General features: G+C 53.4%; 6 protein-coding genes across 6 annotated transcripts; 5 read left to right on the top strand and 1 right to left on the bottom strand.

Moving 5' to 3' along the window:
- Positions 1-426: 426 nt before the first annotated feature.
- Positions 427-2,760, top strand: J4E85_006139 (uncharacterized protein; the record flags this gene model as incomplete). Its single annotated transcript, XM_051470379.1, has 1 exon — positions 427-2,760. One exon carries the CDS (start codon positions 427-429, stop codon positions 2,758-2,760), a length of 2,334 nt encoding a protein of 777 aa, XP_051325867.1.
- An 882-nt stretch (positions 2,761-3,642) lies between these two features.
- Positions 3,643-5,112, top strand: J4E85_006138 (uncharacterized protein; the record flags this gene model as incomplete). The annotated part of the gene is made up of 2 exons (XM_051470378.1): positions 3,643-3,934; positions 3,983-5,112. The coding sequence occupies 2 exons, from the start codon at positions 3,643-3,645 to the stop codon at positions 5,110-5,112; spliced, it is 1,422 nt and encodes a 473-aa protein (XP_051325866.1).
- A 518-nt stretch (positions 5,113-5,630) lies between these two features.
- J4E85_006137 (uncharacterized protein) lies at positions 5,631-7,445 on the bottom strand (the record flags this gene model as incomplete). Its single annotated transcript, XM_051470377.1, has 1 exon — positions 5,631-7,445. One exon carries the CDS (start codon positions 7,443-7,445, stop codon positions 5,631-5,633), a length of 1,815 nt encoding a protein of 604 aa, XP_051325865.1.
- Positions 7,446-9,239: 1,794 nt separating this feature from the next.
- On the top strand, positions 9,240-10,243 carry J4E85_006136 (uncharacterized protein; the record flags this gene model as incomplete). Its single annotated transcript, XM_051470376.1, has 2 exons — positions 9,240-9,697; positions 9,751-10,243. 2 exons carry the CDS (start codon positions 9,240-9,242, stop codon positions 10,241-10,243), a joined length of 951 nt encoding a protein of 316 aa, XP_051325864.1.
- An 810-nt stretch (positions 10,244-11,053) lies between these two features.
- On the top strand, positions 11,054-11,751 carry J4E85_006135 (uncharacterized protein; the record flags this gene model as incomplete). Its single annotated transcript, XM_051470375.1, has 2 exons — positions 11,054-11,216; positions 11,300-11,751. 2 exons carry the CDS (start codon positions 11,054-11,056, stop codon positions 11,749-11,751), a joined length of 615 nt encoding a protein of 204 aa, XP_051325863.1.
- A 460-nt stretch (positions 11,752-12,211) lies between these two features.
- J4E85_006134 (uncharacterized protein) lies at positions 12,212-13,070 on the top strand (the record flags this gene model as incomplete). Its single annotated transcript, XM_051470374.1, has 2 exons — positions 12,212-12,280; positions 12,330-13,070. The coding sequence occupies 2 exons, from the start codon at positions 12,212-12,214 to the stop codon at positions 13,068-13,070; spliced, it is 810 nt and encodes a 269-aa protein (XP_051325862.1).
- Positions 13,071-16,846: the final 3,776 nt, after the last annotated feature.

The raw sequence follows: 16,846 nt of genomic DNA, 5'->3' as shown, positions 1-16,846 counted from the left end.
CGAGCAGTCCCATGGGAAGGCGGCATGGAATGGGGTACCATAGATGTCGAACGCATACGCGCTATTGCGTGCCACGATACGTGGGCATGGTGCATGCACTCCCCAGTATTTTGTATCTTCTGGATGTAGTAGTGCAGAGTAGTATCATCTGAGATATAATGATGAGCGATGCATGTCAAGGGCATTATACGCGAGTGTATGGGTGAATGAGGTGGAAGTCGCGATCTCGGGAGACCGTGGCGGGCCCGCGAGACGTCATTGCTGGCGGGCGAATCAGGAAGCTCCCCTCGGAGCCTCCACGTTTCCTTTCTCCCAGCACCGCCGCATCACGCGAACGCGACTCTTCCCCGGTTGTGTTCGCTCTCATCAACCTCAGATGGGGACACGCATTCCTTTCTAGTCGCCTTGCACCCTCACCACCGCACCATGAGTCGACTCAAGCTCTACGTCGCGGGCTCGGCCGCCATGGCCAACATTGTGCTGATGCGCGCATACTACGAGCGCCCCAACTTCTACTCGGCCGCCGTCTACATCTCCCAGAGCACCGGCTCGCTCATGTTCCTCGTCAACCTGATGCTCATCGTCGCCGCGAGCTTCGGCTATGGACTCCAACGCCTCTTCTACGGCCCCCTCCGCCCCATCGAGACCGAGCAGCTGTACGACAAGGCCTGGTTTGCTGTGAGCGAGACTCTGCTGGCCATGACCATCTTTAGGGATGACCTCGGCATGTGGTTCTTCGCAATGTTCCTCTGCTTGCTGGCAGGCAAGGTCTGGCAGTGGATCGGAGAGGGGAGAGTCGAATTCCTCGAGCAACAGCCTCCCGCAAACCCAAAGCTCTTCCACACGCGCCTCATGAGCTCCCTGCTATTATCCGTTGCCTTCGATATCTTCATGATGCAGTACTGCATCGATTCGATCCTGTCGGAGGCACGGCCGGGTGTCATGGTCATGTTTGGCTTCGAATACGTCCTCCTAGCCACCGCATCGATATCGACCCTACTACGATACGCACTCTCGCTCGTCGAACTATACATTACACACCGCCAAGAGATAGCACGAGAGGAGGCTCGTCGTATCGCAAGGGAACAAGCACGCCTGCAGGCTACAGCAGAAGGGACCGAAGCGCCTGCTGAGGCAGACGACGATGAAGACGAAGGCGACGTGCCCGGATGGGAAGAGAAGGGTCGCTGGGTTTTCTATTTGGATCTCGCGACCGACTTTGTCAAGTCCTTCGTCTACCTGGGCTTCTTCGTCATTTTGATGACTTTCTACGGCATACCAATCCACATCATGAGAGACTTGTTCATGACCATCCGATCTCTCCTCAAGCGTATCCACGACTTCATCCAGTACCGAAACGCGACCCGCGACATGAACACACGCTATCCAGATGCGACGGCAGAAGAACTCGAACGGGAGAACACATGTATCGTCTGTCGCGAAGAGATGCGGCCGTGGACACAACCAGGCGCAGATGGTGCACAGCCAGGTCGAAGAATGGACGAGCGACAACGGCCGAAGAAGCTCCCCTGCGGCCACATCCTACATTTCGGATGTCTCCGTAGTTGGCTTGAGCGACAGCAGGTCTGTCCCACGTGCCGAAGGCCAGTACTCTCATCGGCGACGACACAAACTACGCAACGCAACAACCAAGCCAACCCGGGCGAGCAAAACCTCCAGAACCGAGAGGCACTGCGAGCAATGTTTGGAGGGAATGCGCAGCAAGGTGCTGTCGGAGTGCAACAAGGACAAGGCCAGGGCCAGGGTCAGCAGGCTGCACCGCAAGGTGGACAAGCAAATCCTCCAGCAGGTAACATGCGCGTGTTCAACTTCGGGCCATTTCGGATCGCTCTCGGGAACATTCGCGTACCACCAGGACAACAGGACAATGTCGCTGTGCAGAACGCGATTCAGCGACTGCGCGAGCAAGCCAACGGAAACAACGCGGCGCAGAATCAAGATCATCAAAACCAAGCACAGGGCCACACGGGCTTCACGCCATGGGCTACTCCCAACCTTCCCACCGGCCCCATCCCCGGAGCGGTCGCGCTGCATCCGTCAGATATTCAGTCCGACATATTGCGCATACAACAGAACATCATTGAGTCGATGCGGCATCTCAACGCACAACACGAGCAACTTGAGGTTGTCCATAGACTTCTTGCTGAGCTCAACAGACTTCAGCAGGCTTCAGGCGTGGCTGCCGCGACAGGCCAAGAGCCACCACCTATTGCCCCATTGAACCCACCTAACATGAACTCGTTCGTACCGCAAGCCTACTTCGCCAGAGGGTCCGTTCTGCGACAGGGCGATCCCGGTGTACCTGAGGGCTTGACGCTACCGGCAGGGTGGACATTGAGGCCGATGGCCCTAGCGCCACGGAATAGCCAAGAAAGCGCGACACGTCCATCCTCGCAACCTGGACATCCGGCGCCAGAGAGTGGCTCGATACCGCCTCAACTTCAGACAACACCGCCAGTAGCGGAACCTGACGCAGGGCCTTCGACGTCCGCTCCCGCGGCCTCACAAAACCAGCCAGCTTCGTCGACTCCAAACCCGACTACATCCGATGAGCCCTCCAATCGTTCGCCGAAGCCTGCAGAGCCTAGCTCTCTCGAGTCAAGCTGGAGCTTTGGTAACGTAGGAGAGAGGACTGAGGCCGAAGGCTCAAGCTCTGCGGTCGCTGGAAGCAGCTCTGAGGGCCAGACTGCAACAAGGCGGACTGTTACTGTTGAAGATGTCGAAGACGGTGAGCAGTAGCTGGACGATGGGCGATGACACTGTTACGGTTCTGTATTGCATAGCGAGGCGTTCGGGTTTGTTGATTATTCTTGAGCGACAGGGAGTCGCATGTGTCAATGGAGCACGACAGGGAATCCCTGCGAATGCCAATTCATCACACCGGTCGGTGCTCCACCGCGTTTCTCGAGTGTGTATTTGATTGTATCACCATCATTGAACAAAATAATGAAGCATGCCGTGTTAACCATTCATCTTGTATGCACCCCGCACGCACATGCTCTTCAACTCGCAGGAATCCAGCCCCCGAGACGACACTGGACGATGGTTTGATGCACATTCGAATGCACATGTACATGCACGCACTCGGCCCTCCACTACCAGACCCACAAAGCTTATCGATGCCGGCCTAGCCTGCCCCATCCCGTCTTCGCTTGCCGCTAGCGCGAAACACGTGTCCAGTCAAACCTCGACTGCCTCCCAAGACACCATATCGAGGCGGCTACGTGCAGGTCGTGAACAGCACCAGGTTGAAACGGCGGCCTAGGCGGTGCGAGGACGGTGGGTAGCACCCAGTAACAGCTGCAGGAACGCAAGCCCTGCGACACACTTGCAAGCCTTCGAGGGCGTGTGCAGACCAGGGTCGGGCTGCCAACGGAATAAGTGTAAGGGCCCCCGTCTTGGGCGAGCGTGTTAACGGCGACTTGACTCGACTTAACACGACTTGAGGTTAACGTTGTGATTTGGCTTTTTGGATGACTCTTCATTCACTCTCGCTAATGGATGCTTAGACCGCACTTTGTTTATTGCAATTTTGTATACCTATCGTCCTTTTCTCTTCCCTTCTCTTCAGTTCCATTTTGCTTTGCATCTTTTCCTTGTTCGTTGTCTTGCGTTTTAGCGATGGCGGTCAAGTTAGACCATGCGCATGTTGCGCGTAGGCCTGAAGAGGCCGAGGTATCTACATGCGTCTCAGGCATCATAGAAGCTTTTCAAAATGGACTGGATATTTTCAAAAGCTTGCGCGAAAGAAGAAGAAAGCGCAGATCAAAGAGAGATACCGACACACCTGATTCAACAAGTACTGCCGAGCACCAACTCTCTAAAAGCTTGCGCAGAGGGCCAGAGGAGGTAGCCGGGAAGTATACTGAATGCTACTACAGCGGCATCGGGCCGCGATTCGCAAAGGGCGATGGTAAGTATAAAGTCCACCTAACACATAAGCCGTACTAACGTAATGCAGCTATCGCGCACCAGTCACTCGCAGAGACATTGATCAAATTAAACACGGGCCTCGTTGCCATCATCGCAGCGTTCCTGAACCATGACGCGCAAAAAAGCGGAAAGGGTCACCTAGACATAGACTACAAGTCGTTGACCCACCTGTCCGACGCATCGCGGCGTGAAGCAATACAAAGCCTTACCCAGTTATATCAGCGACTAAGCCAATCTCAACTCCAGCTGCATAACATTGGCGCTCCACCGTGCCCGCGATGTGGCACAAGCAAACACCACGACTGCTCCTCTCGCAGCACTAGCCCTGAGAAGGAGAAGAAGAAGTCGAGCTCCACTCGTCAACGTTCCTCGGGTCATGTAGTCACACGCATGCCCATGAAGAACCGAAGCTCGAATGAACCCCGGCTCGTCGTCATGCGACCTAAGACCACCCGCAAGGGCAGCTCGTCGAGTAAGGAATCTTCTTCAGTGAAATCGCCGTCAAGTTCATCTCGCAGCTCTTCACCGCTGGCATCCCCTCAGCCAAAGAAGATCCAGATGGCTCCACAGCTACCCTTGTACGTACCTGTCGACCCATTCGAGCTTGAGACATCTGGTGTCATCAGAGGCACTCTAGGTGGCGCAGCACCAAAGGCCAGTAGTGGTGGTGTCAAAAAGCGCGTTGATTCCTTCGACGACCCGCGCGAACCATGGCCTCAAGAGAACGCCCACACAACTACCAAATCGCCCTCCCCAAAGCACCATAACGAGCCCACCCCCAAGCTCCCCACCTTTACCCCTACATCCCGCCGCTCACCATCTCCTGCTCACTCCAAACCTGCAGTCTCCTCCAAGCCTCCCCCAGTCCCGGAGAAACCCTCCTACCTATCCCCTCCACCACTCCTCGACCAGGCTCCAGCAACCCTCCACTTCCGCCGCCGCCTGGACAAAGCCACACCATCGAGCTATACGTTTGCTTCCGGCAGCACGAGACTGGGAGAGATACCCGAGAGACGCTGGAACATGCCCTTTGATTACCAGGAAGCCGAACGCCTCAACACTGAGGCTGCTTTGAATGGATACCCCAATGCGCCCACGGCAGATGCCAAGGACGCGAAGAAAAAGAAGCGTTTTGGCTTCATGCGACGAGGTGATTAGAGAATCATCTCGTCGGTGTTTGTTTTATGTTTGTACAACTGTTGTTCCTCTCTTTTCACGTTTTGTTTCTTGCGGGTCTGCTATTCGCTCTTGCTTACGGATGTTGGCGTTCACGCTGGTTGACTTTTCTCTCTACTCTATTGTTTTCATGGCGTTGGTCGGTATCTCTTTTCCTCTTTCTCTCTCCACTCTTGGTATCCGGCCCTGGGGGCCCGGTAATCACGGCTACGATTACGATTCTTTACGCTTTAACGACTTTGACGAGGATATACCCCTTTCTTTATTGGTTATACCCTTTTCTTTATTTGGTTGTTAACGGCGGCATCTATATACCCATATCTTGTTTTTGTTAGCGATGTCTGCATATAGCAGATGCTCTTTGGATTACTTGGTAGTATGATTAATTTGGATATGGTTTTCGGCTTCTACAATTGAATTTTGTTTGGATTGACTATGATGTACGACTTCTGATGGTGATGTTGAAGTAAAGTTCGATCTTCAAGAGGGCGTATGTGGTTTCATTCACTATATCGCCACCCTCCTCTACCCCTGCCTCTGCCCCTGCCCCTACTAGACGCTACGTGTACTGGCGGAGGTTTTTTCCGCACGAGTCCGTCCTCTCCGAAAATCCAGCTATGTGAGTCGTTCACGATGTCTACCATGGTCTTACCCTCAGTATTCCTTGCGGTTCTCTCCGCACCTTTCTCTAACAGCAGATTGCATACTGCAGGACTAAATCCCACTGGGCGGTTAATTTCTGAAACGGACATGAGCAATGGGGTTTCCCCCTCCTGATTCAGTGCGTTCAGTTCAACACCGTGTTCAAGGAGTACATCGATGATTGATGTAATCCTGACTTCATCTCCTGGTTCGATGGATTTACTTGCGCAGTGTAAGGTGTTCATGCCAGACGTTGTTTTGGCGCACGCATCGGCGCCAGAGTCGATCAGATAGCGGACAAGCTTCTCGTTGCCGAATTGAGCGGCGCCATGCAGCGCTGTCGAGCCATCTGCAGCAGTGGTGTGCAGATATTCACCATGGTTATGAAGCAGTTGTACTAGCTGTAAGCGCTCTTCATTACTGTTGGAATAGTGAGAGAAGAATTCGACTGCGAAGCGAAGCGGTGTCCACCCAATCTCGGTACGATCAGTCTTTCCCGAAGTGACATCATGAACATTCGCGCCGTTATCAAGTAGCAACTTTACTATTGATATGTTGCCATACTCGCATGCTGTGTGAAGTGGTGTCTCTCCTTGAAGCGCCCGAGCAGAAACATCCGCGCCGTTCGCGATGAGAACTTTTGCGAATGAGGCATTTGCTACCAAATGCAATGGGGTGTAGCCGTCCTCGTCCGTACCGGATACGCTTGCTCCCGCCTTGATGAGATCCTCAACAAGACTCGGGTCATCGTCCGCGTCTCGAATGATGCCGCAAAGCGGCGAAGTCTCATCAGGCGCAACGTGATCGACGCGCAGGCCGTTGGCCAGAAGAAATCGTACAACATCTCGCGGCACGTGCGACATATGCAGGCAAGCCCAAAAAGCTGTAGAGTGTCGACCTTGATCGTCACGCGTATTGACATCAGCACCAGCTTTGACAAGACTATCCATGATGCTAGAAACGCTTTTGTCCAGAGGGCAGCATAAGACTGGTGGTCGGCATCGGTCGTCACAGTCGTAGTCGTAAAGGGCGCAAATGAGGGCTTTTCCTAGGGCTGTCCCATTTCCATTGAGGCGTACGGGATCTGAAAACCTTGCCTGGTAGTAGTGGAGAAGTAGCTCAAAAGCCTCCACATGCCAACACAAGGCCGCTCTTTCTATGGCTAGCCGTACAGCCTCTAGCCTGGACATATCAGAGAAGTCGCGAGTTCCCTGCTTCTCTAGAATCAAGGCAAGGCAGTCCACGTGATTCTTGGATGCGGCGAAAAATAGCGCGGATGGCGATATACTGATATCGTGGTCGAGGAGCGCGGCTAATGCATTTGATTGTCCCAGCCAAGCTGCAAGGTCAAGTGCAGACAGCGAAACTTGGTAGGCTGGCTCGATGTCGTCTTTGAGTGTAGGATCTGCACCAGCTTCCAAGAGAAGCTGTACAACCGATCCGTGATCGGCGCGTATAGCGAGGTGTAAAGGGGTACAATCGTTCCCGTTACGAGCGTTGATGCTCGTGGTGGCGGTTGTGTTGTTCTCTAGTATAGATGTGACCAGAGCAACATCGCCTTTGTAAGCCGCCGTGTGGATTTCGCAATCGCTATCGTGAAGTGGATATTGCTCCATCCACTTCCGGTTCTCCTCAAGTATAAGGGCATATACTTCGGCATCTTCGTTCGGCATGCTGACTGATGACGAAGAGGTACGTGATGGAAGGAAGCAAAGTGAGATATCGTATCCGAAGATGAACCCATGAGAGGAAGTCATATATCAAGGTTACATAAATAAACAGTTTGTCGCCCTTCATCGCAAAAGGGCGCGAACATGTCGAATTCTGCATCCTTCAGGGCGTTCCATTGCGGGAATGGTTAGTGAAGGAATTCGGTAGATTACGTAGCGGAACCTATGGCCTGAGCGCGGTCGTTGCATGTCCTTCCATCAGAAGAATTCGCACATCTGCAGATGGAGTTGTGCCGCGGTTCTTTCCATGGTGAAGGTTCCTTCGTCATCTGAGTGCGTGCCTTGTGGCTCGTGCGGGGCTCTGACTCGGGGTGTCTCACAGTCTCGCGGCAACAACCTCACTGCAACTCATCACTTTATCCAACCGAGCACTCACGTCACTGGCTCTGAACATACCACCAACCTCTTGCGACCTCTTGGGACTTTCCACAAGCAGGTACTGTGCAACAATGTGTTGGTGTCGCGTCAACTGATACCAGCGCCCTACGCCCTTAGTTCCGGCTGGTGCGTTCTGTACGAGATTGCGAACTTTCTCGCGACGAACATCAAGGCCGGATACATGATTAAGCACTTCATTTCAGAGCGCATGCGATCTTTGTCGCCCATATTCGCGATCCGATGGCTGCAAGGTACCCTCATGTACCCGTTCATGCGCGTGGAAAAGCCGCAGGAAACTGCGTTTCAGATCTCCCAAGCCTCTTCAGGTCTGTATTGTGTTGACCCGACACGAACATCCCCTGCGGCAGAGTTGAAAACTAGATCTCGCTTGCAGCCTGCATTCAGGGCGAATATGCGCGTTTCATCCATGGCAACGGCCAATGTATCCTCCACTCACACACATGCCTCGGATATCCCCTCAATGCTTCGAAAGGTCAACCGGCTGCTACGAAGTGATGGTCCATCCAACACCAACAACAAAAGGTAATCAGGACTGCTGACGACGAATCAAGAACAGTTCTGCCTTGTCGTAATCGGTTCTATCGAGTTAGTGAGCGCAAAGCTATGCGTTCGTCCAACGTCATACCAACGACAGGCACATAAGCTTATTTACATATACCCCAGAATCTCGGAAGAAAACCCATCTGCCAACTTGGGATTGCAGGTACCAACATGCGACCTGTCACAATGCATCAGCCTATGTGGTCTTCCCAAACACGTCTGATATCCCCATTATCCATTTTGGCGCGTTCCCCAGAGCTACCTCAATGGTTCAGATCTCCTCGACCAAGGTACATGCCTCGAGGTTAGCACAGACACGCTAGGTGCTTCTGCATCTCTGATACACTGGCCAGCCAGATTCCATGAACACATACCGCGCCGCAAAGATGACTTGCGGCGATAGTATTTGATGCTTGCCCCACCCACAGGATATCCGCTCGGTCGGCTCGTGGCCGTTCTTTCTACTTTCAGATTGCCGAATACGTGACTCTGGTAGTCATTTTGGCAGCTGACGGCTCTCTAGTTTTGTTATGAGTCTATCGCAATATACCTCGCCAGAGTTTCTGGCCGAAGATCGAGGCCCAACTATCAAAGCGACAGCCTGCCTGCTGATCTTTTTCTGCACATCTTTTGTTGCCTTACGTTACTACTCACGCTATCTCACGAGTACCGCGTTGAACATCGAAGATGTTCTCGTTCCTTTCGCATGGCTAGCTGAGGTGGGCCTTTGCATTGTTGGTATCGGTAAGCATGCAACGCCTTGAAGACTGCTTGCGCCAGCTAACACATCAATCAGTCATGGTCGAAAAAGCCAGCACTGGACGACATATGGCCTACATTGCTTCTACAGATCCGGCAAAGATATCCGAGCACTTCAAAGGCATCATGATACAAGAGGTCCTGCATCCAGCAGCTGTCGCGTTCCCAAAACTCACGGTTGTACTGCTCTATTTGCATATCCTTACCAACAAGTACGAGCGCCTGGCTGCTAAGACGCTAGTCGTTCTCATTCTTTCTACGTGGATCTCTTTCACAGTAGCTGTCGGGTTCCAGTGCATGCCTTTCAGGTTCAATTGGGACAAGAACATTCCGAATGGAAGATGCTTCAACGTTCAAGTCTTCGCGAACAGCTCTAGCGTACCTAACATCGCAACCGATTTGGCCGTCTTGATACTACCTCTAAGAACAGTGTGGTGTCTGAAGATCAGTGTTGGAAGAAGAATTGGGCTGTTACTCATTTTCCTGACCGGAAGCGTGTAAGTTGCTAGTTGTACTTCTCAGGCCTTATTCGTAGCTGACCGATATATAGTGGTATCGTCGCATCCATAATTCGCACCGTCGTGTTCGCCCAAACCCTCGCGGAAGCCGGTCCTCTTACAGATGTAACATGGAATCATGTTGCGCTCATAAACTGGACAATGATAGAGCCCGGCATGTATCTCCTCAGCGCTTGTGCCCTTTCGTTCAAACCTCTTCTTCGGATGTTTGCCAAGGCCCTCCATCTTCAGGGCTTTGTTACACATACAAAGTCTACTGTCGGTGTGACCAGAAGTCATGTCAAAAGAACATTCACATCGACCCACACGCAGCCTGAAGTCTTCGAGCTCGGGAACGTCTCAGAGTTTGGCAAGTTTCACCGATTGAGCGACGATAATGCGAGCAGTAGTACTGGTGGGATTGACGAGGGAAGGATCGAAATGACCGCACCGAAGACCGTTGAACTGAATACAGAGAGAAGACTCGACGATGAGCGTTGGGACCGCAGTGATGTCGCGAGCGACAACTTCGGGAGGGCGGTCTGATGTGTTAGCCAGATCCTCTTTCTACGACTAGATGTTTAGATGAATGAATGTACTTTACATATCCTACTCATCAAGATGAAGCGACATCTTCGATGTGTGAGCCTTCACATCAACCTATGAAAAAAACTAAACAGGCCTGCAGCCTACATCAACATGAAAACGTGCAAAGTAAGTAGCCCAACGTCGATGTAGGCTCTAGATCTGTTCAGTCTTTTTCTTGTATAGAGTGCCTTTGTTCCGGACATGCGTAGTGGCTGCAGTACGGAACAGGACCGCTACCGACGCTGAGACCCACCCACCCTTTCGTACCTGGCACGGAACAAACACCATCGGCAAGACGGCATCTTCTCACATGGAATGCGTGTATGCGAGTGCCTCTCGGACTCTGTGCACACCGGCCCCGAAGGCAGCTACCGGGAGAGATCGATCGGGCGCGTCTTAGCGTGCCGCGCACCTAACGCGAATTAACAACATCGTCATGCATATGTCTAGAATGCCTCCACCTCCACCCAGTGTGCCACCAGCCCACCGAACGCGATCCATCACGACGTCATGCTGCTTATGAGGCGCCCCTCGACCAGCCACATGGGCTCGCGTCGGCGTGGAATATCCGCTGTTACTTGACCCTCTGATCTCACCGTTACGTCCACGTACATATCACGAGCAGCCTATACCAAGATGTCTGCTGGTCCTCGACTACTTGTACGCTCCGCACGAACAGCTCTACCCAGAATTCAACTTGCAACTCGCATTTCAACACCCATTAAAACAACTACTCCTCGATACTTCTCCACTACACACATCTCCAGAATGCCGGACCAACTCAAGGCTAGCGAGGTCAACTCCAAGACCGACCCCTCTGTCGCGAAGCAGTACGACGATGAGACCCCCAAGGACCAGCAGATAAAGCAGTTCTTTGAGATGGTAGACGGCAAGAAGATTTGCATGCTCAACACATACCGCAATGGTGTTGGTATGTTTACCCCTACATTCCTCCACTTTCAAGCTCCATCCCCTCCGTTCCATCCCACGTAGCTCTAGACTAACCATTGTCAGGCCCCGTTGGTCGCTCCATGGCCCTCGCCCGCCGCGACGGTCCCGACTTCCTCTTCCTCGCCAACAACCACTCGCAAAAGTTCAACGACTTGAACCAAAACAAAGAAGTCCAGATCTCGTTCCAGGACCTGAAGACACAAGAGTGGGCCTCCATCACAGGAACTGCCACAACAACAGACAACAGCGACCCCCGCATTAAGGAGGTATGGAGCCGTGGCGCTGCAGCATGGTTCGGTGATCTCGGTGATGGCAAGCACACTGGTGGCCCCGAAGACCCCCGCATGACTCTGATTGAGATCAAGAGCAAGTACGTCTCGTACTACGTCACAGATGTCGGCCTCTTGGGTTACGCAAAGGAGATCATTAGCGCGAACGTCACAGGTGGCGTTGCCAACACCGGCAAGCTGAGGGAACTCAAGGAGGCGGATTTGGAGAAGGCCAGGTCGATGTAAGTGCACATAAGCACTGTTAATGTAATGGGAATATGTTGAGATCTTGGTAGATCTCCATCGAAGCTATGAAGGCTTGCAGATTTACAATAATAACCATATTCAATGACACATGCGCGATGCAATGTACTTCGAAAATGTATGTGTAAAAAGCGTGATGTGCAAAGCAGAACAGACATTGAAAAGCCTGGAAGCAATCACCGTCCATACATGCATGTGCGCGTGACGGATGTGTCAACGAGCTTCCGAAGGTGGATAGCTGTGATTGGAGGCTACCCCACTTTCGTCATGGCCACGACGTTTGATGATGATGTGATCAATCCATGTATATGGCGTCGAAGTCCGCAAAGATGGCGATCGCTGCTATATAGCTTTTGAGGGGTCGCCATATGCGTGGGAGCACACATTCTGTCAACAGCTACATTATACTTGTACAACTCTGATAACTACCATCACTACTACCATGGGCAAAGATCATCCTGACGCAGACCTTCATCCTGAAGCGACAGGACTTGCAGCAGCGACAGTCAAAGTAAGCAAACGCACACCTACAGTATCTTCTTCGTTGCTAATATTCGAAGGCTCACTCAGCCGAGTGCCCCCTGAAACTGTACTCGGGATGGTTCTGTCCCTTTGTGCAGCGCGTATGGATAGCGCTGGAAGAGAAGGGTATACAGTACCAGTATATTGAGGTCAACCCGTACCATAAGCCACAGTCTCTGTTGGATCTCAACCCCCGTGGTCTAGTCCCAACGCTGCAATACCAGAACAAGCCACTTTATGAGAGTACTGTTCTCTGCGAGTTCCTGGAAGAGGCATTCCCTCAGCACACACCGCACCTGATGCCGACGGATCCCTATCAGAGAGCTAGAAGGAGGATCTGGACAGACTATGTAGGCAGTCGCATCATCCCTGCCTACCACCGTTTTCTGCAACATCAGGGCGATGGCTTGGAGGAGAAGCAGAAGGAATTCTTGAACCATCTCAAGGAATTCACACGTGAGATGGATGCTGAGGGGCCATACTTCTTAGGCAAGGACTTTGGACTTATTGACATTGTCCTGGCCCCATGGGGAAATAGGCTGTGGGTGTTCGACCACTTCAAGGGCGGGTCGGGCATTCCCGATGAAGGAAAAGGCGGGGAGGACGAAGAGGTCTGGAAGCGCTTCAGGAAATGGCTATCTGCTGTCGAGAGCAGGAAGAGTGTCAAAGAAACGCTGAGCGAGAGGGAGCATTACTTGCCGATCTATCAGCGGTATGCAGAGGACAGAGCACAGTCGGAAGCGGCCAAGGCCATCAGAGCGGGTCGGGGCATTCCTTAGACGTACAGCATTGAATGGTATGCTATGGTAGCGCGTCATGCCTAGTGACGTCAAGTTGGTGATGGTCGTTCGGATGTTTGGCAGGGCTGCTGTTGCCCGGTCGACACTGTTGATAGTGTTGATAAACGGGACCCGCTTGCCGCGCCACAACGGGCTAAGCGTGCGCCCACGCAACTGATCCTGAACGCTCTTGGACGAGGATCCCTCACAACTTACATGTGCCGGCGCGACAACACATTGCCAGCAGACCGACTCAACTACCCGCCACCATGTACGGATACACGGCAGGCACTCCCTGCCCGGCGCCCTATTCCTCCACGGGCAGCTATTACAGCGGCTATGGCAGCCACTACGCGCCTTCCTACTTCGACGACAACAACACGACGGCAAACCTCGAATACACAACCGAACTGAAGCCCCGCCAGGCCAAGCCGCGACGACCGATGCGTGCCACACACAAGCCTGCCTTCAACCCCTCGCTGGACATCTTCGAGGATGTCGCGCAGGAGGAAGAGCAGCAGCATGCCGAGTTTGCGGTCAAGAGGAGGAGCCGCGCCAGCGTTGTTCCCGCAGCTGCGAGGACAAAGAAGAGCACCATACTTGCGCACCCCGCGCAGAGAATACCCAAGGCAGTCGCGCCTGCCCAGGAACCACAAGTGGAGAAGCCGCATCGGAGACGTGTCTCGCACGCACCTAGCGACAGGCATGCGACGGATGTCAATGCGACTGTACGGCTACAAGAAGACGTTTTGGAGAGGAAGGAGCTCAAGAAGCAGGCCCCTAAGAAAGACCTGCGACGGAGGACCATCTACATACCGTCTGATGACACGTCAGTCTTCACCATCCATCCGGGACAGCCTACACACGCGTCGCGCAACGTTCGGGAGCCGTCACCAGATATCGGACTGGATTTGGTCACACTTTCCGAGGAGGAAGGAAACAACCTCATGCCAGCGTTGAAGAGGGAGAAGAAGCTACCGCGCAAGTCTCTGGCTGCACCACCGAAGCGAGGTCCTCTGAGTACCGCATCGCGCTCGTCACAGGGTTCGTCCTTCTCGAGTGACGTCGTGGGCTCAGGAGGAGGAAAAGAGAACCTTCCACCGGGAATGGAGGCTGTCGAGAAGAAGAAGAACGGAGTACACATCGAGATCAACTTCACCAAGGCCGATGCAAAGAAGCCCGACGCAAAAGCACCCAAAGTACATTTCAACGCCCCGAAAGAGCCCGAACGGATATTACACACCAAGAAGAGGCCCGAGGGATCCCAGAAACGACCACGGTCGCACGTGGCTCAAGACGATGCACCAGCAAAGGCGCTCAAGGCAAGAGCAGACGGCACTGCCTCTGCCGCAACAAGCAGGGCATCTTTGAGGACGACTATCAAGACGGAACGAGCGAAACTGGCCAAAGCGAAGCGCGCACCACTATCTTCCTCGCCCTTCCACACCGACAAGTCGCCACCCACAGCTCTGCGTCGTCAGAAGACTGGAAGTGTCGCGAGCAGTATCACCATGCTGCACGAAGTGGGCCAGCGACCGCAGTCAAGAGAGAAGTACCCAGTACTGCAAGAGGATCTGGCTCAGCCGGAATTGTACGAGGACAACTGGCTCACCTACCAGGAAGTCGCCATCACCCAGCTTCTCAACTCCGTGTTTGACTCGGCGGCCAGGGACCCGAACGCGGAACAGAGTCCGGAGGAGATGCGCAAGAAGATGCTTGCCATTTACCACGATCCCGCAATGCCATCACTCCACAAGCGACTACAGGCTTCGCTTCAGTTCGGCGCACTGAGTATACCGAAGGACCTCCTCGCTCAGACACTCAGACTTAAGGACGACGTCGGACTGCGCAAGAAGTTCCTCAACCTATGGACGAAGTCATACGATTTGAACGCGCTACGTGCTGCAGCTGAAACTATCGTTGGTCGCCAAATTACGACACCCTGCCGGCTGTCCACAGGCTCAACGTGCTCAGATGACGGGTCTCGTCAGTATCGCGCAGAGCGCCGGGCGATCGAAAGCTTTCTGTCCGCTTTTCTCATCAAGAACGAGGACGCCGTCAGGGTCAAATCTGGGGGCGGCAGCATTGCAAGCCTTACACGTGGTGATGATGACTTTGGCTCCCAAGGCTGGTCGTGGCGGCGTACTGCACTGCGAAGTCTGATGCTGGTTCTCATCCTCGACCAAGCGAAGACAACGGACGCTTTGCCAGGCTGCCTTTTCCAAACAACGTCTTCATACAAGACGTCTGTGGAGGTCCTCCATCAGCTATCGAAGATGCTGCTACCTTCGCACGGCGACATTACTCGGCCCCTACACCACCTCAACTACAAGGTTGAACATGTCCAGTATCCACTACAGGAGTACACCTATCAGATCGACAACATCGCCATCGACCTCCGTGATGGCATCGTACTCACTCGTCTTGTGGAGCTACTACTCTACCCGTCTACTACCCTTGGAACACAGCAGGACGACACCGTCACTCTTAGCCTGCCAAGCGGTGAGCTTCTCAACAGCTCCCTCGACCCTTCGCAGAAGGACACCTGGATCCTTTCCCAACACCTCAAATACCCGGCCATTGGCCGTCCCCAGAAGGTCTACAACGTTCAGATCGCCCTGGCTGCATTGAGCAATGTGCCAGGCATGCCTAGCGCAGCGGTCAGCGGCATCCGAGCCGAAGACATCGTTGACGGACATCGCGAGAAGACGCTTTCGCTTCTGTGGTCCCTTGTCGGCAAGTGTGGCCTTGGAAGTCTTGTCGACTGGCCGCAGCTGGTCAAAGAGACGGAGCGCTTCCGCAACCAGTGGTACAGAGCCCGAGACAGCTACGAGGGACGAGTCCTCGATTCTGAGAACGAAGAGGAAGAGACATCTGAGCTGGACGGTATGGCATACCACAAGCGTCTTCTTCTTTCTTGGTCCCGCTCCATTGCTCGTCTCCATGGCTTGCGCGTCGCAAACTTGACAACGAGCTTCGCGGATCCAAAGGTCTTAGAGGTCATTGTCGATACTTACTTGCCCTCAAACCTGACCATCTCCACTGAAGGAAACGGACGTCTGGGTCTGGCAGCAAAGCTCAAGGCCGTCGGCTGCTCAACCTCATTCATTGCGCTCTTCACGCCGCAGCACAACACCGCTCGCTCCATCCCAAGTCGAGACTTCACCCTCCTCACACTGTCCTTTCTGGCTAGTCGCTTATTGCCACTTGCTCGTACACACCGCGCCGCATCGACTATCCAGTCAGCTGTCCGTCGTTTCCTCCTCCGTCGCCAGATAAGTACTCGCATCCAAGCCATGAAGATAGCGCATGACTGCGCTGTAGTAGCACAGGCTCGACAAAAGATGGTCGATGCCGCCACAATCATTCAGCGACGTTGGAAGGCAATCCAAGATGCCCGACGTCAACAACTGGAAAGCGATGTCCTGGCTTTCCAGGCCTTGGCCAGAGGCTGGGCTATCAGGCGATGGGTACGCCGCATCACCGCCGGTCGCGTTGGTGGAAAGGAGAAGGTTAGGAGGGTTAGGGGTGGATGGTGATCTGCAGGATGCTGTATACTGATGTTTCACATGCTCTCAAAGGGGTGAGAAGAGGAGATGGCAAAGTTGGTAACGAACCTGATTACGACGGAGTTGATGTGTTACTGTATTGTTTTGCGCGAGGCGTTCTCATTATACCTATGCACGGCGTTGCAAGCATGCTTTCCATCATTCATCGCGCTCGCTAGATACCACTTACAGATTGTCTGTTTCGTTTGAATGTCGATATTTATGCCG

This window comes from Alternaria conjuncta (assembly GCF_024043145.1).
Source record: "Alternaria conjuncta strain BMP 0040 chromosome Unknown scaffold_8, whole genome shotgun sequence".
Classification (NCBI taxonomy): domain Eukaryota; kingdom Fungi; phylum Ascomycota; class Dothideomycetes; order Pleosporales; family Pleosporaceae; genus Alternaria; species Alternaria conjuncta.
Note: the sequence above shows the minus strand (reverse complement) of the source record. Positions and strands in the feature narration are given on the sequence as shown.